This window comes from Buteo buteo, chromosome 9 (genome assembly GCF_964188355.1).
Source record: "Buteo buteo chromosome 9, bButBut1.hap1.1, whole genome shotgun sequence".
Classification (NCBI taxonomy): Eukaryota; Metazoa; Chordata; class Aves; order Accipitriformes; family Accipitridae; genus Buteo; species Buteo buteo.
This window is the reverse complement of record NC_134179.1, coordinates 9,936,263-9,957,869: the sequence shown is the minus strand read 5'-3', so window position 1 is coordinate 9,957,869 and position 21,607 is coordinate 9,936,263. Positions and strand designations below refer to the sequence as shown.

Here is a 21,607-nt window from a genome sequence, read left to right as displayed (position 1 = left end):
CCGCCCCACGCCGAGGCCCCGCGGGCGGGAGGCGGGCCGGTGCCTGCCGGGGCGGGCCGGGCCGGGCCGGGCCGGGCCGGGGCGGGGCGGCCAGCGCGCCGGCGGCGCGCCGAGGCGCGGCGGAGCTGGGACGGGGACGGGGACGGTGGCGGCGATGGGCGGCGGGCGGTGGGCGCTGCTCTGGGCGCTGCTGGCGGCCCTGCGCCCGTCCCGCGGCGGAGCCGGTGAGTCTGCGGGGAAGGCGCCGGGCGGGGAGGAAGGGGGAGCCCGGAGGGGGGCTCCCGGGCTGGGGGCGTCCAGGACGGCCCGGGGATGGCGGGGCTGCTCCGGTGCCGGCGGGGGCCTCGGGGGTCCGGCGAGGGGTGTTCGTCCGGGGCATTTTACCTGCAAATGCTGCTTCGTTTCACCCTGCCAGCGGCCGGGGTGTTGCGTGGCCACCCTAGTGCCCCCCGCACCCCTCTCCTGCTCGCTGGGCCTGCAGACTAAAGCGAAGCTTAAATCCTGGGGGGGGAAGCTCAGCAGTGATTTCGCTGGGGGTCTCTGACGGCAGCACCTCTCTGCCAGCCCCAGAGAGCGCGAGTTTTGCTGTTCTGGGACGCAGCTCTGCCTCTGCTCTGCCTCTGTCCCACTTTGTTGATGTGATGTGCCTCTGCTTGCTGGGGACGCTGTGACAGGCAGGGACCAAAAGCTGCCACAGATCAGCGGGTCTGCGATTTATCCCGTTAGCCGTGAGCCAGCTGCGTACCGGTGTTGGGAAAAGTCACCGGGAAGCACCGCGGTTTGTGGCACAGGGCTGTGCTTTGTGGTGCTGTCAGTCTGCTGGCTTTTCAGCTCCACGTGCTTGGTTACCTGCAAAAAGAAATGCAAAGAGGTAGATGTAGTTTTTGGACTTAAAGTGTGCCATCATCAGGGCTGCCCGACATTTGGTCGCAGGCTGTGAGGTGCTGTGGGTTTGTTTGTAGCCCGTGCTCAGGGATGCTGGGCGGTCTCGGAGTCGGTGTGCACATGGGGTTTAGCAGGGAAGGCAGGAATGCCAGTGTTTGCTTTGGGCAAGGTGGACTCAAAAGTCTTGACTCTGTCACTGTGGAAATCTGCAGTGAGGGGGAGCTCGCTGTGGATTTAACCAAGAATCCTGGACTGGTTTATACAAAAGGTATTTGAGCCCTGAGAGTCTCTTTGGAAGTCAGGTGTGGCCCCAGGGGAAATTAAATTCTGACAGCTCCCAGGGGACGGTGAGGTAGGAGAACCTGCAGGCAGGGGCTCTTCATTCCTCCTGCCCTGTCTGGGTGCAAAGATATACTCTGCAAGTGCCTGAGCAGAAAGCTGTTGTCAGCAGGTGAATTACTTCCAGTAATGGGAAATCCAGGGCTAGGGATGTAGGGAGCTTTTTGGCAGACCTGGGTGTTTTCTAATACCTTCCTCACTGGGACTGCAGCAGAACTACTTGCTGTTTCAGTTGCGAGGTGTGCAACTCCCTGCTTTGTTTTTTGTCCATAATAAAGTATTTTGCCTCTAATAGTGGGCAGATTTTCTTGTTAAAACTTTATTCTCCAGGCTGGTAATGGAGAAGGGCATGCGGGACCTGCTGGGCTGCACAGAAAGATCTGTCTTTGCTAGCACTTTAGTTTTGCTGTGATCCCTGGTGTTTCAAGAGACCAGCACTGTGCTTGTAAGTGGATGTATTTCCATGCCAGCTTTTCCCTCAGGCCAAGCTGCGGTGAGCGAGGGGAGCTGCTCCAGTGTGGCAGGCACTCACGCAGGCACGCCTGCTTTCAGCGCGTTGGCTCTAGCGTGGGCTTTTAGAGCCAGCCTAAACAAATCGCTCTGGACACAGGTGAGGGGTGTCCTGCCACAGTGGGCAGATCTCTTCAAAGACACGGTGAAGATATCCACATCCCAAACAGCTGGGGATGGAAGGGGTACCCAAAGGCAGTGCTGGATATGAGAAATTCCTGTTGTCACATGAGTCAGAGAGGAAAGTATTTCATTCCTGGGCCAGCAAACACCTCTTTCCACTTCATCAGTGTAGAAGGCTAAGATCCTCTTTGCTCATTGCCTTTAAACCTGAAGCAGCCTGGGGGAGCAGAAATCATCCCAGAGCAGGCAGAGTGCCTGCCAAGGGCAGGGACCGCCAGCATGCATCCATGTCCTCCCCGGCCAGGGGTCCCAGCCGGGGGAGCTGTTCTGGCCAGAGCTGGAAAGCTTCAAAATGAAGCATGAAAACAGCTCTTTGAGATTGGATAGTGCCAGGCAGCGAGTGGCTCCAGCCTGGGTAACCTCTGGGAAGAGCCGGGGAGGGAAGGGGATTTGGGGTCGCTCGCTTGTTTGCATTTGGCAAATCTTTTTGGAGCTGCCTGTTTGAGAGCTGGTGACCCGGCCCGCAAGTAAATGGCAGTAGGCTGCGTTTTGCAGCAGTCACATGGCCTTTGTTTGTGTTGGGATGGTAAAGCTTAGGAAGCAGGTTGGAAAAGCTTAGGGTCTTTTTTTTTTTTCTGAAAGGGAAACCCATTGTTTTGTGTGAGAGCCAGGGAGAGCCCTGTGCTTTCCTCTGCACCCCCAGACCGGGCAGAACTTAAAAACCCTTCTCAAATTTCTGTCTAGAAGTAACATTTCTTGAGGGTTAAAAATACTGAGCAATTTAGCAAAGGAATATATCCAGCCTCAAAATTAGGTTGTGTTTCTTGGCTCTCGGGAAAGCACACTAGGTTCATGCCTCATTACTCACAATAGTAATGACGTAGCTTTAAAAACTTGTTTGATGTTTGAGGACTAAGACCTGCCTGAAAACAAACTCAGCTGAACTCCAGTTAAATAAAAAGGTTGTGCTCTCTACCTGCAGTATTATCTTTTAAATTGTGAACAGTTTTTTATTCAGAAGAGGCAAATTAATTTAGTTGAAATTCCTGTCTGGCACAATGCCTTTGCTTGCTGAAAGCAGCAAGGGAGATTTACCACTCTGCTTGGGAATTCTGTATGCCTGTGAAAGCCTCGGGAAGCTTGGAAAGGGTCTAGTAAAAGCATCTACTTGTGCTATATTCTCTATATCTTATCTCTTCAAAAATACACAGGTTAGTTTGGGGAGAATTGCTTTACATGGAGCTGCTCTTCGTCTTGTTTGTGGCTGGGGTGGGAAGTGGTGGAAGGGAGGGGGAAAACGCCACTACAGCACTGGGTATGTTTGGTGATTTGTAGACGGGGGCACGAAGACCTCAGAAAGAGCTGGTAAATAGCCTTCCCTTGGGAAAAATGTCTGGGAAAAGACCCTGGGAGAACAACACTAAACAGCAGCCTGCTCCTACACACCGTCTGAAGGCATTTCTTCATCCATCTGCAGCTGTTTTCCTGAGAAAAGCAGCTCGGTGGAGGCACTTAGCTTAGCAAAAACATTTGTAGTTGACTCAGAGAGCATCTCCCTCTTTCAGAGCAGCTCACCCTGTCCTGGGAAAGAAGCAGCATTACCAGCAAACAGCCTAAAATCAGAGAAATCCCTGCCGGGGACTCTTTCTCTACCGCAGCTGAAAATGCTTGAGATGAGGCCCTGAAAGGGGTTTAGTGGAGTAAAGTCCCAAATTCCGCCTGCCCAGGGATCCTTTTATATTCCAGTCCCGGGGGTGCGATGCAGCAGAAATAGCTCCTGCCTCTCTCCTGCTGAAAGAGAAGTGGCTGAGCACTTTCTTTAGCCTGAGCTGCTCCCATTTGTTTTAAAAAGCCTTTTTTTGGAGGTGCTGCTCGTACATAGTCAGTCTTGGGACAGCCCCCATCTACATGTTTCCTTCTTGGGGCTCTTACGAGAGGTCTCAGAGATTTTGAATTTTTGGAGCATCTGTAAATGAACTGCCTTTAATTATTAATTAAAATGGTGGGGCTTCGCAGCGTTTTGGAGGGGGGCACTTGCTGCCTGGGGGTAACAAAACCAAGGTCTTCTCTTGCAGACGACGCTGACCGAAATCGAGGTCTAAGGCCATACCTGTCGGCAGAGTCCCACCGCCACGAGCGAAGCGTGGCCACTGTTGGTCACTGGCCTCACCGGAGCCCAGAGCAGCCCCAGGACGAGCCCTCAGCCAGCTCTCTAGGACAGATTAAGTTTAACCCCACGGTGCAACACATCGTGATTAATGAGCACAAGGATGTCACGTTTAATTGCTCCATCAAAGTACCTCAGCTGCTGCTCAGGCCAGAGACCCCGGGCATTTCCTTGTGGAAGGATGGGAGGGAGCTGCACGTGCTGGACCGCATCGCCACCAGCCACTTCGAGATTGCCGACGAAGAGGAGGTGACAATGACTTCCACCTTCAGGTAACCGATGCCATCCTTCCTGGAGGAATGCCCTACACGTTGGCTCCTGGGGAGGGACGGGAGGCCGGACAGCTTGCAGGGGCTTGGGACTGGAACTAGGATGGGCAGGTGCTGCCTAGTCCCCAAAGCCTGGCTTTGCAAGCCTAGCTTCTGCTTGGTGTGTGCTGTGGGGTGGTTGGTACTGATCGAAACCCACACCCAGGCTGGCATTATCGCCATGTCCTCCTGCAGGAGCCGTGTGTGGGGCAAGGCTCCCTGCCAAAGCCCTGACCTGGTCTCCATTCTCTCTGGCAGCATCCTTGCCGCCCAGCGCTCGGATAATGGCTCCTACGTCTGCAAACTCAATATCTCTGGCACTGAGGTGGTGTCAGATCCGATCTCGGTGCAGCTGGAAGGTGAGCTGGAGGAGGGCTAGGGCAGATGTGCTGGAGGTGTGGAGCATTGTGCCCTGGCTGAGTGACAGCCCTGGGGACCGTGATCTGGGAGCTGTGAGTTGTCCCCCAGAAACAGGGAGTCCTGGATGGGAAGGGCCTTGTTGCCGGAGATGGGCATAGCCCCTGGCAGGACAGTTTGGGATTGTTGATAGGGCTGTGTTGCTGAGCTCTCTGAATCTCTTGCTTCTCTGCTTGTGTCCATGCAGGGCTCCCACACTTCATTCGTCAGCCTGAGAAGCTGAATGTCACCAAGAACAGTCCCTTCAACCTCACATGCCAAGCCGTGGGCCCACCAGAGCCTGTGGAGATCTATTGGTTTCGCAACAACATCCAAGTGAATGAAAAGCCCCACATCTCCCCGTCAGTCCTGACCGTGCCAGGTGAGCCCAGCAGTGTCCTTGCCATGGCCAGCTGGGATACCTCTGTGTGGCTGCCAGGAAGGGCAGAGTGGGAAGGTGTCTCCATGCCAGCCTGGTGCAGCACAGGGAGAAAAGTCCTTCATGTAACATAAAACCCATCACAGTTTTGCTGCAGAGGCAAAAGAGAGGAGGGATTTCTTGCTTTGCTCATGAGGAGAAGACCACTAGCTAATTAGCAGCCAGACTATAACTGACTCGTCTTGATGTCCAAAGGCAGGCTTTAAAAGGCAGCGAAAGCCGGAAGAAATGACTCATTCCTCTTGGATGTTCTTGCATCCGGCTGGCACATGCTAGGTCAGGTCATTTGAACAGTCCCCCTCCTGGCCCAGGAGCCCGGTCATACTGAGAGGCACCGCTGCTGGTGTGAGCAAACGCTCGGCATGTCCAGCATGCCATGGCGAGCCCTCCACCTTGCAGCAGCAGCAAGCAATGTGCCCAGGAGGGACAACCCTGCACCTCCAGTAAAAGTCCTTTCCATGAGATGAAAATCCTGAGCACTGTTGCTGCCCGGGGTCATCTCACACAGGCCATGCCCACACCACAGGGGAAACAAGCAGCCGTCTGCACTCGGGTATTTCCAGTGGCCCCCAAACCAGTCGTTCTCCATTATCAGCTGGGAGATTTGAGCAATCTTCGAAAAGCAATAAGTCATCTGATTCAAGCCATGGTGGTGGGCTCTTCTGCTTTCTGCCTTTCCCTTTTTGAACGCAAAACAAATGCTTACTCAGGAGGTTGTGCAATGGTGCCGTAGAAATGTACTGTCCTGATGGCACTGACGGCATGCTCGTGCTCGCAGCGTGGAAGGTGGGTGAGCTGGATCGCAGGGGTCGCCCCCAGACAGTCAGCACAGAAATGCCACGAAGGGAAGCGATGAGTGCTAAATAGAAGGTCTTTTGTGTTGCTGGAAAAAAATAAAGCAACAGTGCAAGAAAGGAAGCCACGAGGGTTTTCGATAAGCAGCAGGTGGAGAATTGGTGCGATTTGGACGTTTTGTGCAGGTCCAGTGAACAGGCCCTTGTTTTTCCCCCTGCAGGTCTTAATGAAACAACACTGTTCAGCTGTGAGGCTCACAACAGTAAAGGGCTGACTGCATCCAACCCGGGGCAGGTCAACGTGAAAGGTAAGAGGGAAAGTGATGCTCACCTTACCTATTGAGTACCTGTGTCCAAGAAGGAGCTGTCCTGGTCTCCACACTCCCAAGCACTCATTCTAGTGTTTTTAGGACTCCTGTACTTATTTTTCCTCATTTTAAAACTATTTAAAATCAAGTGGGATGCACATAGTAGAACAGTCACCCAGTGCGGTTCTGTCATCCTAGTATCACCGCTGTGGGAGGAAGCACCAAAAATCACATTTGAAAGCAGAACTGTCAGCCCCAGAGCGGGTTTCGGAAGGGCTGTATCACTCTTTTCCTTCCTTCACAACCAGGGCAGTGCTCGCAGTTTTCCATAGGAAACGGTGGAAATTCTCGACATTCCAGACGGGACCCACTCTGGCAATGCAAGGAAGGTGTTCCCCGAAATATGTCATTGCCTCTAAGCAACCCAGAGTGCTGTTTCAGCTCACAAATATAGATCATGATCAAAATAGTTCTGCAAATGACTTTTTTCTGCTTCCCTGTCTGGTGGTCTGAGACATCCACGGTACACTGATAAAGGATGCCATTGTGGCTGTAGCCAGGGCAGTACCTGGGGTTCATGCAGAGTTGGTTTGAGCCCTGGGAGCTGCCAGAGGGAAGCCAGATGTGCTACATTTGTGCTTAGGCCTCCAGCTGACTGCCCTTGGCTTTTCCCTGCAGGAATACCATCTGCACCCACCAGCGTGCATGTCCTCAACAGAACGGCCCACAGTATCGTGATATCCTGGGTGCCGGGCTTTGATGCATTCTCTGCCTTGTACAGCTGCAGTGTCCAGGTAAGCATCCATAACTCCCCTTGCCCCTGCAACCTTCCCTCACATGGATACTCCAAGGCAGGTGGAAATCAGTGTTGTTTGGCATGAAGTGCAAAGATTTGACCATGCTATTGGTTTAGGCAAATTGAGTTGGACTTTTCCAGTGGGTTTAAAAGGGGAAGCTGGCACGCTGTCCCACCCGCACCCTGTGGTCCAGGTGGCTGGGGAATTTGTGGCAGCACTATGTTGTGGAGTCCAAGTTGGGCAGCAAGCAGTCCACAGGCGCTGGGACCTGGGGTAGCCGGAGCACTGCCGAGGCGGACAGGAGGCTTGGAAGGAGCTGCTGGAGACGGACCAGCTTGGTGGTGTCTGCTTACAAAAAGCAGCTTTGCTCTGCCCGCTGTGCTGGGGGTTAGTTGGTGGAAGGTGTCCCACAGAGAGACTGACTCAGGGAACGTGAAGCAGGCTTTTGTCCTGGGAGCGGCGTGGTCGAGTGGGGGGAGAAACAAGGGGCGATGGGAACAGGCAAGCCACCTGCCTGGAAGAGCCCATCTGGGCTCATGCCTGTGAAGCATGCGGGAGTGAGCCGCAAGAATCACTCTCCTCGAGCAAGACAGTCAGGTTGTCATGACTCTTCATGGGGAGATGCCCAGAACTGCTCCAGGTAGCTCTTTGGGAGACTTTGCAAGCCTTGAATTGCTGCAGGCACATGCTTGTCCCTACTTTTACCGCCTGGTCAAACATTTCCCGACCAAGCAGCCTTCCCACTGGGGTTTGGAGGTGGAGCTTTGTACTGAGAAGGAGCTGAGAGGTTGCCTGTCTCCTGGACAAGTCAGGGAATGCCAACCCCAGGGTACAGCCCTGCAAGTAGTTTCTACCTGCTCTATCTGTTTGACTTTGCTGGGTTTCACAGTTCAAGCCCATTGCTTGCCCTCTTGTGGATGTGTTTTTTATACTAGCTAACCTATACTCTGGCTGAGGTAACACGTGGAGAGAGGCAATGTTTGAAGCCAGGTAAAAGTGAAAGGATTTACAGGGAGGAAAGGTACCAGAGCTAATATTAGCGCCACATCCACTGCTGCCTTCCAGCTGGAGCTCAGGAAGTGGGGTGGAGAGCCAAGGAATTTCCTATGACTTAACATTCACAGTCTGTCATTAGGAAATAGCCTTTTGAATTGGAAAACAAGACATGATTTCTGGCAAAAACACAGCTGTGACTAAGCCTTTTTGCTCCTGTCCCCTTTGATAATCCCCTCACTAGGGTAGCATGGCCCACCGACCAAGTGACTCATTTCTGAGCACGCTGGTGCTTAAAAGGGAAGCTGTTGCTGTCACACCTGCCAAGTTCAAACTAAGTTTGCAAAAAGCCCAATTTAAAAAAAAAAAAATATTAATTTGATGGACTCTCTCCAGAAGACAAATTGAGGGTTGAGATAGCCGAGCTGGGCCTCATGCTCAGGAGAACAGGCAGTCCCAGTGGTGCTTTCAGGAGTGGCTTGCATGTTCATCTGATCACTGTTCACCTCCCTCAAAGCATCTAGCGATGGCTTGGGAACCTTCTCAGCTTTATGAGGCTGAAGGCTATTCTCTTTCATTTTGGCTGGCAAATACTGCTGGTGTTGGTGCTGAGACTGTCCTGAGCATCCTGAGCTAGCCAGGGGAATACTCAAGTTGCTTAAGCAGAAGGACAGGTCTCCTGCCACCCCAAAACCATGCACAGAGGCTTTAGAGAGGACTGTATGACCTTCTGATTGTGGTTCATGCTGAAACACATCCTGTGGGTTGTCTTCTGAGTTAACTGTCTCGCTTGCGCTGGCATCCCTCCTTCTTGCTCTTCCCTCTTTCCTTCCACCGTCCCGGCCCAGGGCACTCTCATGGTGCTTCTCACGAAATGAGATGCTTTCTGGAGAACTGCAAGGGCTGGCTGTGGGCAGCTACATGGGTGCTCAATAGCCAGCCCTTTGGGGAGAGACTAATTTCTCTTTGTGTAAAAAGCATGACTTGTTTTTAGTATGTTGAATTCATCCATGCTGCTAAATGTAATGATGGAGTCTGATGAGGTCTGTGATTAGTCCTGCAACATCTGATGGCAATAAGTCCTGCTGTCTAATGATGTGCTGCACGAGAAAGGACTTTGTTTGTTTGGGACTCGCTGCCTGGTAATGTTACTGGGTGCTCCTTCTGCTCCGTCCCACAAGAAAGAGCAAATCACCCCTCCCTCCTCCTTTCCGCGGTGATGGCGATTTCACACATCTCTGCCGTGTCCCCACAGCAACTCTTTCTTCTCTGCGTCTGTTGGAGTCCTCGCCCTGGGCCCCGTGAATGGCCTGCCATCAGCTTTCTGCTCAGCAGAGACGAGCCACCATGCAGGAACAAGGCCCTGCCAGTGTTTGGAAGGAGGCAGGGCTCTGGATCCTGTTTACAGATGTAAAATTCCTGCCATGCATCTCACCCTGCAGGTTGCTGCTGACTAATCCCTGTTTGTGGACTGATTTTTCAATTAAGGTCAAGGAAGCTGTTCCACAAAGCAACGTCTCACTTCTGCTCTTCAACACCTCGGTGCCTCCCCACGTGTATCACATCCAGCAGCTGGGGCCCATGGCAGACTATAACATCCGCGTTTCCTGCAGGAATGAAGTCGGCTGGTCAGCATTTAGCCCCTGGATAACCGCCAGCACTACTGAGGGAGGTAGGAAATGAGTAGCGAAGACTGAGAATGGTTTCCCTGCCTCGGTCGCGCAGCTGTGCTTTGTGCAGGACTCTCTGGATGAGACGCTGGTCCAAAGTCATGGTTGCTTACGGGGTGGGACATCTCGACTCTGTTGATTGGGGAAAGGAAATTTACCCATGGGCGGTCACCTGCTGGAAATAGTAAAGGCTGTAGGAAATACAGTGCGCTTTCTGAATGAGCTACAGCTCATTTTCCAGCAGCCTACCATGTCTTTGCACCCATCCACCTGGCTCCCCTCACCTTCTTTCTCTTTGATTCCTGCAGCTCCGACCACCCCACCACTGAACGTCACAGTGTCATTCAATGAATCCATCTCCTCTGTGGAGATCCGATGGGTGAAGCCACCCCTGGGGAAGATCCATGGGGAACTGCAGGGCTATCACATCTGGTACAGGTGGCAGAACTCCAAGGAGTTGGTAAGTCATTGGGGAATGGGGAAGAATGGCTAAAACCTAGAAAAAATCCCAGCAGGCATCAAGCAGGGATGTCCAGTTTGGTCTTGGTGCTTCCGTATATTCTTTCTGAGCTTATTTGTCTGCTGCCTTGTGCTTTCATCTGGGCTTTTTTAATACAAGTAGTCTCTCTCTCGTGTGTTTATGTAACTCATGGTAATGCCCTAAGTCTTTAATATTGTGACTAAGCAGTTCTGCATGAAGGAGACAAGAGGTGTGCTACCACAGCTCCTACTCTCTAAACTAGAATTGAGATGCTCTTCCTGGTGTTGACAATCTTTGGTATGGCCTTTGGAGTGGCAGTCAAGGTTTGGCAGCATCTCTTGGCACTTTCAGCAATGGAGTCGATCATAAGGTGTTTGGGAGAATTCGTTCCCTGGGTTTTGAGTCGTTCCTTACTCAGATGGGATTTATTCCATGCATTAACTCATCTGCAAAGCCATGGCACAGAGTTTCATAGCTCAAGGAACATTTTGGGGCTGAGGGCCTGTCCATGAGCATATGAAGTCATCTGGCGCAACCTTGCTTGCCTTTCCCAGGATTTGGGAAGTAGCCTTCAGGAATTTGCTAGGGCGAGGTTGGCCTGACCTCTTGGACAGTCCTGGCACATCTCAGCTGCTGGGCCAAAGAGCATCCCATCCAGCCTCTGCCAGTGGTCAGGGAGCCTCTGGATAATTGCGCAGATGTATCCAGCTGTCGCCTCTGCACTGTGGTTTGGTCTTCCTCTGTCCCAGGCTGAAAGCACAGAGAGGCACTGACAGCCTGAATCCGATGTGGAAAAAGTGACTCACACCCTATTTTTTGCAGGATGCTGCATTTTCTGTTCTCCTTTTGCGCCTCTGAAGAAGAGCATGTATAGATCCAGACCGAGTGAAGTCAGGGAAACAATATTATGGTCTTGTGACTAGCATGGAAAAAAAATATGCTGACATATTTGTCGTCTCTCAAGCAGAAAGCGAAAAACAGGACTTGCCCTTTAAACCCTGGGAGACTGTCTTTTTTTGTTGTTGTTTTTTATAAATTTCCCCAGTCAAATGCTTATGGGGTGAAATTTCTGCTTGGGTTCCTGGTCAATAACTGTTCTCATTAATGCTGGCTTCCAGGAGGCTCAAAAAAACCCCTCTAGTGGGGAATGAGCTCAGGAGGGAGGTAGCTGTGCAAGGGACCCTGGCTCCTTGCAGACTGAAGGAAGCAGTTGTGTTTGTTGCTGATTTGTTTTGTTAGCCTCCAGGTTATATGGAAGGCAAAAATACGTGTCAGAGCCAGCCAAGGGCAGGGGCCAGCATGCCTTTTTATAAGGGCTGTTGCAGAATTAAGAGGCACGGGAACAGCTTGAGCTTGTGCTGTAACCTTTCTGCAGAGCACCACGGGCTGGTGCAGTGCCCTGTTCCCCCATGTACCCCCAAGGGTCCCCTGAGCTGATGGACAGACAGTTTGAAGCAGAAGAGCAACGTGCTTTCTGTCAAGTGGAGCTCTGATTTCTCAGAAATAAAGTCTCTGAGTTTTGGTCCTGGGCAGGCTAAATATGAAATACCCCAAAATAACCATCTGTTTAACAACCCCAGCACGATAAAGGCTGGGGGTGGAGGGGGGTGTCCCGTATTTCTGTGTCAGCAGGGCCACCTGCAGGCCTCCTTTTCTCCACAACCAGCTTGAAAACTATTTTAAAAACTTCAAAAAAGTTGCTTTATTTTATTCTTAAACCAGCAGTACTTGTTTGACCCAAGGCTGCCGGAGCTAAGACGTGAAGAAATTCCTCAGCTACCGCAAGACTCTTAAAAAAACATTAACTTTGGCAGTTCTGTCCTGCCAGAATGACTGTCTGCTTTGCCAGTGTGCTCATGCTCTCCACGGTCTGTTTGATATCAGTTGGGCTCTGTCCTCAGATGACACAGCAGTGCCATCTGTGATATGAAAGGATCCCGGTGCATTTTTAAGTTGGCAGCGGGGACAAGATCTCGTGTGCGTTTCCGATGAAGGATGGCATGAACATGAGGTGGGAGGAAAGCAGGAGTGTGGGAGCGGAGGCAGCAGCGGGTATCAGCTCACGCCGCTGCCCGATGGTGCAGACACGCTCCTGGGGTTGGGGTGTGTTTCACATCCAGTTCTGTGGTTTTTTTATGACTATGAACAGAAACTGGTTCCCTCTGAGGAGCTCCAATTTCCTCCTCCTTGCCCACCGATTCCCTTCGGCTGCTGCTTTTGCTCATCCATGTGATGTTCAGCTAGGGTAAGGAGCTGGGCTCTGCTGGCCACAGCAGCCCTCCAGATGTTTTGGGTACCGCTGGCCAGCTGTTTTGCAGCTGGGGGTCAGCAGGGAGCAGCAGCAGGCATTTTCTCAGTTGCAGGAGTCTAGGAAACAACAGGGAATTTGCAGGAAAAGACTCACTTGTTTTTTTACCAAGGAGAAAGGTCTGTGCCATGGAGCATGCTGTCTCCTGCCATGTTACCAGGCAAGGAAACACGCCCTTAAAAATGAAAATATTATTAGCTTGACAGAAAAACCACAGTCAGAAAATATCTGCCCTAAGATCTGCTTTCTGTGGCTGGGCACTTGAATGATCAAGCCAGCAGTGCTGCAGCTGGAAGCAGTCAGAGATGCTCTGCGGAGGAACGGCAGTGGCGAGCGCCGAGGCTCTGTGGGTGCTGAGCGGCACGAGCCGTGGGCATCCCTGGCCGGCAGTGAAGAGGGGCATGAGCCTCCACTGGCCAAGCCGACTGCAATGAAGGCTAGGGGTCAAAATCCATGTTACTGCCAGTGCATGAAATGCCTTTCCCCCTCCCTTGCGAGATCGCTTTCCTGCCTCTTTTCTGGCTCAGGCTGCTGGTCCTGCTGCTGTTGACAAGCAAAGAGCAACAGTGGCATGAGGTTTGAATGGGAAACTCTGCTCAGCCCCTTTCCAGATCCCATCCGGCGCTTGCAGGCAGGGCTATTATTCTCCATAAATAGTTTGGTGCTGCATTTCCTCTGGGCTTGTGAAAGCAAAGCAACACAGAAGTTTGAGGAGACAATTCTCAATAAATCTCTGGGTTTCCCTCCTGCTGTAGGGATGGGCTGCTGTCTCCCCCAGCCCAGGCTTTTCTTCCCTTCTTCTCTCCAGCAGAACATCTCCACTGAAGCCCAGCCGAACACCAGCGTGGCCGTCCTGCCCGTGGTGGCCACCAATGCCACCTGCTCTGTCCGTGTGGCTGCCATCACCAAAGGGGGAGTGGGACCTTTCAGCAGCCCGGTGGAGGTCTTCATCCCTGGCAGCGGTAAGGAGATGGCCGTCCCTGCCAGTGCAGCGTGGGTGCAGGGGAGGATGATGGGGAAGCACACTCTCCTTGCCTGGTCAAGGCCATTTGGCATCTCTCCATCCTCCTTCAGACACTTTCCCAGTCGGCCAGGCTATTGGCCAAGAATCTGGGACCTTCAGCATGCTTTGGTGGCCAGGAGAGACTTGCTCTCCACATGCAGCCTTGGTCCTCATGCCCTCTTCTCCTGTGTAACCCTTTGGGCTTTAGTGGGTTTGGTTTCAGCCCCTGGGAAATCCTCCCCCAATCCCCGGGTGCTGCAGGCTGACTGTTTTACCAGCTCCATTAATGGGATATCTTCTTAGGGTTAATAACCTCAGCTCCCTCTTCGACTCCAGCATCTGGGAATGCGGACTCCTTTATTGTAGCCCTGGGCTTTATCTGCGGGACGATTGCTGTCGGGCTGATCCTCTGCTTGTCCGTGGTCATCCAGAAAAGATGTGTGGAAACAAAATACGGGTAAGCTGAAGGGAAAACAGCTTGCAGATGTGCCCCGAGCTGAGCAGGTCACAGGTGCGTGGGGCACAGGCAGGCGGGCTGGATGGCCAGCAGCCCATGCTGGAGATTGGGACAAGATTTCTGTCTCCCGTACTGATGTCGTTGCCACAAATGGCATTTTTTTATGCCCGTGGTGAGGGACTAAGTGTATTTTTACCGCAGTGACGGTACTTCCCCTCCCTTCCTTAGCCCAGCAGTTCACCTTCCACTCACTATTCCTATTTTTAAGGGGAAGTAAGCTTGTGCAACTTGGTATGGGAGGGTGGCCTCAGCATTTTGACACAGAGGTGAGAGAGCAGAGATGTATAATATCCTGTGGCCTAGAGAAACCCCTCCTGCCTCGTCACACGCCAGATCTGTCTTGGTCCCATGGCTAAGCATGGCACCAGCCCCGCCAAGCAGAGAGACTGCCACTGGACTGCATAAGTGGTGTTTTAATAATGCAGACAAAGGGCTGTTTTCTGCTACAACAAGCCAACGCTACTCACTCACCCGTGTGACTTTCTAAGTGGCATTTAACTGCCCTGTGCTACTGGTTTTGTTAAACAACTGTGCTGCTAGCAGCTTCTCTTATAAGCGCTATCACTTGGGTGTCTGCTGCCAAACTGGAAATGTGATATAATTAACTACTTTGGAAGAGCATCTTTTCAGTAAGGGAGTTTCTTGAGCTGGTGAAGGAATCCCACCTACTCTCATCTCCCATGACACCACCCCCATCCCAGTTTGGAAACTGGTAGTATGTAAGGATGCCTTTCCTAACTGGTGTAGCATTGTTGCTCTTTCCTTGTGGTGCTAGCTTCCTGGGAGCTCTTGAGCATCTGCTGTGTTTTTGTTCCCTGGAGCTGGACCTCTGCATGGCCCTGTACCAGAGAGGTCGCACAGCATCTGCCAGCAGCATGCCCATCACCACCCTTTTGGGGCCATGGTGTGAAGCTCCCTTTAGTTTCTTTTTGGCTAACCAATGGGGGTTGCACATGCTAACAGAGAGCATTGACAGGCTGGAGTTGTGCATCGGGCCAGAGATCGCTTTAGGAGGTGGTAGATCTGGGCACCATATTCCTACTGGTACAGACCACTCTTTGAGTAGGAAATGAGTATCCCATTTCCTCCCCAAAAAACCTCTGTGACTCACTCCTTGACAGATCAGCCTTGTTTATCAAGTGACTGTTTTGCTCGGACGTTGTAAGCAATGGCACTGATCCAGTAGGAGGGAAATGAAAAAGATTAGGGTGAATGTACATTTCCTCCTTTACTACCGATACCCCCAGTAGCACTGTGGTTGCCTGCCCCTGCAGCGGCAGTTCCTTCATCAGGAGAGAGGCAGCCGCACGTGGCCCAGCAGGGTCTGTTTCTGTCCCGCCAGGAACGCTTTCAGCAGTAATGACTTGGAGCTGGCAGTGAACTACACAGCCAAGAAGTCCTACTGCCGGAGAGCCGTTGAACTTACATGTAAGTATATTTTTTTAATCCCTCTGCAAGGAGGTTGATGGGGATATCGCAGCAGCAATATGTCTGCAGGTTGGAGGTGACCTGAGCTCCTGTTCCCCTCTCCCACAGTGGGCAGCCTGGGAGTCAGCAGCGAGCTCCAGCAGAAGCTGCAGGATGTCGTCGTGGACAGAAATGCCCTCAGCCTGGGGAAGGTCCTGGGAGAGGGTGAGTGTCGGGGCTGGAGAGCTGGTGATGGACATATAGGGCAAGGACTGCCACTGTTACCTACATCATCCCCCAGCTCCAGGCCCAGGGGATGTGGGGGAGATGGTGGGTCAAGATGACCAAGTGCCAGGACCCCTGGGTTCATGTCCTCCTTCTGCCACTGGTGAGACATAAGCCTCCCCTGTAGCCTTTAGGGGACGAGGTCTCCATCTTAGAGCACTTCAGATATTCAAGGATGTAGTGGTGTCCTGAAGGGTGGTGCTTTGGGCTGTGGATAAAGTGTTTGCTTCTTTCACATGGTGCAGGGGAGTTTGGGTCAGTGATGGAGGGGCATCTCAGCCAGCCCGAAGGCACCCCGCAGAAGGTGGCTGTGAAGACCATGAAGTGTAAGTCATCACCCTGGCCTCACAGAACTTGATGTTATTTGTTCTAGTGGGTGCTGGCGTTCCTGCTACCCATCTGAGGTGCTCTCTCTGCACCCTGGCACTATTTTGTGGGGATGCTGGCCTCTCTGCCACAGCTCCTGGTGCCAGTCAGGAAGGGGCACTCATATCAGACAGCCAAGGGTGGCAGAGACATGCTGGTGGTGCCTTCCCCCTGACCCATGCAGGAGCTGTGCTGTGAAGGGAGATGGCAGCAGTGATTTGGGGTGTTAAAGTTCTTGAGCTTTTGAACCTCCTCCTTTTTCTCTGCTTCCCAGTGGATAACTTTTCCCAAAGGGAGATAGAAGAGTTCCTCAGTGAAGCAGCATGCATGAAGGACTTCGACCATCCCAATGTCATCAAGCTCCTAGGTATGGGCTGTTACTCCCTGCACTCCAGTTGGGATTTGGGCTGGGGAGACGGACCGGGGAGTGCTCGGGTCCCGCACAGATGTCTGCGGGGGGAGTGTGATGCCTTTGCACACAGGGCTGTGCAACCTGTCTGTGTTTTCCAGGTGTGTGCATCGAGCTGAGCTCCCAGCAGGTCCCCAAGCCTATGGTGATTCTCCCATTCATGAAATACGGTGACCTGCACAGCTTCCTGCTTCGCTCGCGGCTGGAGATGGCCCCCCAGGTAATGAGCACGGGGAGCAGAGGGCCCCAAGTCTGCAAGGAGCAAGGTGGGACTGTGCCTCTTTTGGGGACAAATCTGCCTTTGTTTTTTGAGAACATAAGAGGACTTGGTTGTAGTCCTGCTTCCTGCCTTTGTCAGGTGGCAGTGGTGGGATCCAGCTCCACAAAAGCTTGTGAGACTCTCGTCTTCCCTTCTCCAGGCCCTCTATCTCAGCCCCTCTTTGTACACCATCTCCTCCAGCTCTGTCTTAGTGGTCTCCTGTGGGCTTGCTCCAACATGTCTTTCTCCTACTGAGGAGCCCCAAATGGGACACAGCACCCAGATGTGGCCTCACCAGTGCCAAATTAAGGGGAAGAATAGTTTCTTTTGACCTGCTGACTGCGCTCTTGCTAGTGCAGCGTGCTACAAGGCTGGCCTTTGTTGGCACAAATGCGCACTGCCCTATAACCATGGTCAACTTGCTCTATGCCAGGGTCCTTTTCTGCTGAGCTGTTTTCTAGCCGAAAATACATGATCTGAAGGCAGCCAGTGGGAAAGGCAAGAAGGAAGCAATGTCTAGTTGCAGGCTGCACTCCAGAGATGTGGAAGGAGGAGACAGGGATGGGAAAGGTATCCACTGCTACAGCAAACCACAGCGAGATGTGGTTTGCTGCGATGGGCTCTTCTGGCCAGCAGCACAGCCTGTCAGACAGACAGTGCTTGGGGTTATTGCTAAAAGAACTGTCCCCGCATCTGCAGCTCCTGCGGGCTTGTGATTCAATAAATCTTACAGTCTGAGGGCCTTAGCCCAACAGGGATGAGAGGGGCCACAGTGGCTGCTGCTGTGGGCTTCTGGTGCTCTCCAAGGCCAGTGAGACCACTAGGAAGTCAGCCGGCAGCCCTGGACAGGGAAGCCTTTCAGATCAAACCAAACATGCTTCCCAAAGGGCTTCCACTGTCTAACCTGCTCCTTCCCTTCCCAGTTTGTGCCCCTGCAGACACTGGTGAAGTTCATGGTCGATATCGCCCTGGGCATGGAGTATCTGAGCAGTCGGCACTTTCTCCACAGGGATTTGGCGGCTCGAAACTGCATGTGAGTTTGTTTCCCTCTGCTTCATCCTGGATAGATAAGCACCAGTGGAAGCCCTGTGGTTTACAGCATGACTGCGCTTCCTTCAATAAAACCTCCCTTGGTCTTGAGAGACATGGGAAAAGAGCTCAGCCTCAGGTTTCTGCTTCAGAATTTGGCACATCAAACCTTTCTATCTTGCCATCCCTGTTTCTGCCTGACAGGTTACGGGATGATATGACGGTGTGCGTGGCAGACTTTGGTTTGTCGAAGAAGATTTACAGTGGTGATTACTACCGTCAGGGCCGAATAGCAAAAATGCCAGTGAAGTGGATTGCCATCGAGTCCCTGGCTGACCGCGTCTACACCACCAAGAGCGATGTGGTAGGTGCACGTGGCTGGGCAGCCAGGCGGCAGGAGGCGAGAGATGGGGACTGATCCCTGGATTGAGTCGTCCACCCTTGCCACACTTTGTTACGGTTGTTCTTGTACGCTGGAAGTGCAAAGCCAGACGAGCAGGAGGCTGTTAGTAACAGGACGCACTGACCTTTCGCTGCCTGCCCAGCCTCCTGGAATATGTTTATTGAGTGGGCCACTCGCCTCTTCTGTGGCATTGCTTATTATTACCAATTTTGGGGAGGGCAGGACTCGAGCGACAACTCGTAGCATTGTGTGAGGGCCCAGTGGACGCTTGGCAGTGACCTTTCCCCATGAAAAGATTCATTCATTCCTCCTGGAAATGTCCTTTCAGCATGCTTTCCCTTTGTCCTCGCAGTGGGCATTTGGCGTTACCATGTGGGAGATAGCGACCCGAGGGATGACGCCGTACCCAGGAGTGCAGAACCACGAGATCTACGAGTACCTCTTCCACGGGCAGCGCCTGAAGAAGCCCGAGGACTGCCTGGATGAGCTGTGAGTATTGTAACCCTGTTTCTGGGCTGTAGCGCAGCCTGTTTGCTCTCTGTCTGCCTGCAGATGACCTGTGTATCGCTTGCCCTTAGCTGAGGTGGTTTCTGTGGGGTGCTGCTCTTTGTGCTTTGCGGCTCTCAGTTGCTGATGTCCTTTCTTTAAGGACACAACTACTTGTGCTGTGGATTTGTGGCTTAGCACTAAATTTGGCCAAAAGCCTGCAAAGCTGTGCATCACAGAGCAATTAAAGACCGTTCCAGCATGCCTGTGCTCCCACCTGCTGCAAACCAGCCTCTCCAAGTGGAGTAAGACGGGTCTGTACTGGAGAGGGAGGAGTCACCTTCTGCTTCTCCCCCTCCATTTCTCCCACAGCCCTCGGAAACAACAGTTATTAAAGACTGGATTTTTTAAAAAATGGCAAGGATTTAACCTTTTCTTCCTTGTGGGGTTGACAAGCAGGGAGCTTACAAGAACGCACATGCAGGTTAGCTCTCAGAGGAAAGCTGGCTGGAATGGTGTGGGTCAAATTTTAAATAAAAGTAGCACAGAAACAAAAACTTCAAAACCCTTAATATTTGCATGATCTCCCAAGTTTTGACGTGCCACATGAAAGCCAGATCCCAGAGCAGCGTATCACCCAGGGATGAAAAAGCATCTTCTTAACTCCAGGCAAACAGGTGCACAGAAATCCCAACAAATATCCCAGGAGAAAGCGATGTGCTTGCAGGGCTGGCACAGAGGGCTGAGGAGCTGGGTTGTTGGGAGCCGGCTGCGTGAGGTGGGTGGGAAGCACCGAGGTCACCTCGCTGGTCCTGCAGGGACAGGAGCAGTGCCCTCTGCAGTTCGTGGTGGAGGAATCAGACTTTTTAGGTTTTTTTGGTTTTATTTTGGTTTTTTTTTTATTAAGATAGTTTTGGCCAGAAGGTCTTGGCTGGTCATGATCTCTGCCCCACAAAACTCCCTCTAGTTACCCAGGACTCTTCAGTGCCTAAAATCTATGAACCTGGAAAGGGAAAATGTGGAAAGCTCAAAACTTTGCATTTCTGAGCAGCTCAGCAAGGGTTTTTCTCCTGTTTTCTTCCTGAGTTTTTCTCCGGTGCCATTACAGCCAAAAATGTTTAACCCCGTCATGGCTCGGAGTCACACAACGGTTCCTACAAGGCCCCTCTCCAACGCCTGTCCCTGAAGGAAGTGGCAAAGAAACCTTTTATGGGAACTAGCCTGCTAGAGGGCAGGGGAGGCAGCGTGTGCCCAGCAGTGACATGCTTGCAGGGAGGTGCTGGGAGTTTCCAGTGTGCCCTGACATCCAGCCTGGGAACAGGCACCTGCAGGAAGGACAAGAGAAGGACTCGGTGTCCTGGGAGCAGAACTGGGATGTTCCCCCAGGGAGCAGATCACAGGGCTGCAGCTGGCTGCCTCTGCCTGACCCTCAGTGAGTGCCAGGCACCAGAAAAGACTTCCAACAGCAGCTTGAGCTGATCAATCCCTGCCGTTGGGCAAACAGCCTAAGCGGGGGGAGTTGGTTTTGCTTTGTTTCAATGCAAAGCGGCTCAGGGCTTACCCAGTTTGGAGAGAAGCAGGGAATTAACCCCCATACATGCCCTAGCCCAGTGCCTGGCAACATCCTCTGCAATAACCATGCTCGTCACCTGATTTACAGGTATGAAATAATGTCTGCGTGCTGGAGAGCCAACCCCACCACCCGCCCGACGTTCTCGCAGCTGAAGGTCCATCTGGAGAAGCTGCTGGAAAACCTGCCCACAGTCAGGGGATCCGGAGACATCATATACATCAACACCAGCCTGCCCGAGGAGAGCCCAGACTCCACCCAGGATTCAGGCTTCCCCCAAGTGGACTCTGATCTGGACCCCGGGGACGTTGCCGAGCCCTGCTCCCCCCGAGCAGAGAAGGCACTGGTGGCTGTGGATGTCCACCACAATGAACAATGGGGGACGAGGTACGTCCTGGAGGAGCAGCTTGGCGGCCCTGCAGAGGAGGCCTACGTCCCGCTGCTGCCCAACGGGGTGGCCGGCGAGGGCTCAGAGTGGACCCAGGCCAGCACCTTGCCCGCCGGCAGCTCGCTCGTGCCGGAGCTGCCTTGCGCCGATAGCTGCACGGAGGACTCCAAAGTGCTGCTGGGAAAGGGGGAGCCTGCGCAGAGTGGGGTGTAAATGGGCTCAGAGAAAAGGACAGAGAGGGTATATTTTAATAAACAGTCGTCTCTTTTATTTCTTCCTGCATGATGGTCATGGCGGAGTCTGGCTCTTCCCCATAGCTCTTTCCTGGGCTGAAGTTAGGGTGGTTTGTACTTAAATGCTAAAACAATTAGGTTTTCTGTCGTGGGAGGCTTTGGTATTTGAGCTCCCCATGGCTCACAGGTAAGGGGTGGCCCCTGACCTCCCCAGGGGTGACAGAGCGTGGCTGGGGTGGACGGTGCCAAGGTGTGCGGGCACAGGTGAGCTCCCCCTATGGCACCCCATGTGGTGATGGCCTCCCGCCATCCAGGCTGCGCCAGCACCAAACGGTGAGGGTGCAGCCACCCTCGCGTAGCTTTTTTTTTTCCCTCCTTTTTCACTATTTGCTGTGGCTTTTGCGATGGGCAGCCCTATGGCTAGTCTGGGCTCCTGCCACACAGCCCGCTGGGGGATTTCATGCTGCGAGACATCCCTCTCGAAAATCACAAGCAGAGCCCCACCAGGAACAGCGGGTGCTTCGAAATCCCCTTCTCCCAGACAGCAGCGATTCCATCTGTCCCGGGCGTACGCTGAGAAAACCGTCGGTCCTGCTGCAACGATGGGGAAACGAGTCTGTAAGGGGGGTCCCGGGAGGGATAAACCACCCTGCCATGGCCTGACCCTTCCCAGCTGTCCCTTCTCCGTTTTGGAGGGGGGCAATTTGTGCTCTTTCCATAGCAGGAGCTGCTCT

At 52.9% G+C, this 21,607-nt stretch overlaps 1 protein-coding gene across 3 annotated transcripts; it reads left to right on the top strand.

Moving 5' to 3' along the window:
* Positions 1-101: 101 nt before the first annotated feature.
* MERTK (MER proto-oncogene, tyrosine kinase) lies at positions 102-20,910 on the top strand. Of its 3 annotated transcripts, none has more exons than XM_075035313.1 (19): positions 102-224; positions 3,933-4,296; positions 4,591-4,691; positions 4,937-5,110; positions 6,183-6,269; positions 6,948-7,063; positions 9,548-9,731; positions 10,038-10,189; positions 13,330-13,480; positions 13,825-13,978; positions 15,381-15,466; positions 15,575-15,670; positions 15,976-16,056; positions 16,371-16,463; positions 16,607-16,725; positions 17,688-17,797; positions 17,998-18,157; positions 18,549-18,685; positions 20,343-20,910. In XM_075035313.1, exons 1-19 carry the CDS (start codon positions 155-157, stop codon positions 20,851-20,853), a joined length of 2,946 nt encoding a protein of 981 aa, XP_074891414.1. In that variant the 5' UTR covers positions 102-154; the 3' UTR covers positions 20,854-20,910. The 3 variants fall into 3 exon arrangements, with proteins under 3 accessions (XP_074891414.1, XP_074891415.1, XP_074891413.1); XM_075035314.1 differs by having other exon boundaries at positions 13,327-13,480; positions 13,858-13,978; XM_075035312.1 differs by having other exon boundaries at positions 13,327-13,480.
* The last annotated feature ends 697 nt before the right edge of the window (positions 20,911-21,607 follow it).

Coding starts and splice junctions, on each gene's coding strand:
- MERTK (XM_075035312.1), top strand. CDS start 155: ATGGGCGGCGGGCGGTGGGCGCTGCTCTGGGCGCTGCTGGCGGCCCTG. Junction 10,190..13,326: donor GGCAGAACTCCAAGGAGTTG/GTAAGTCATTGG, acceptor TCTTCTCTCCAG/CAGAACATCTCCACTGAAGC. Junction 18,686..20,342: donor GAGGACTGCCTGGATGAGCT/GTGAGTATTGTA, acceptor CCTGATTTACAG/GTATGAAATAATGTCTGCGT.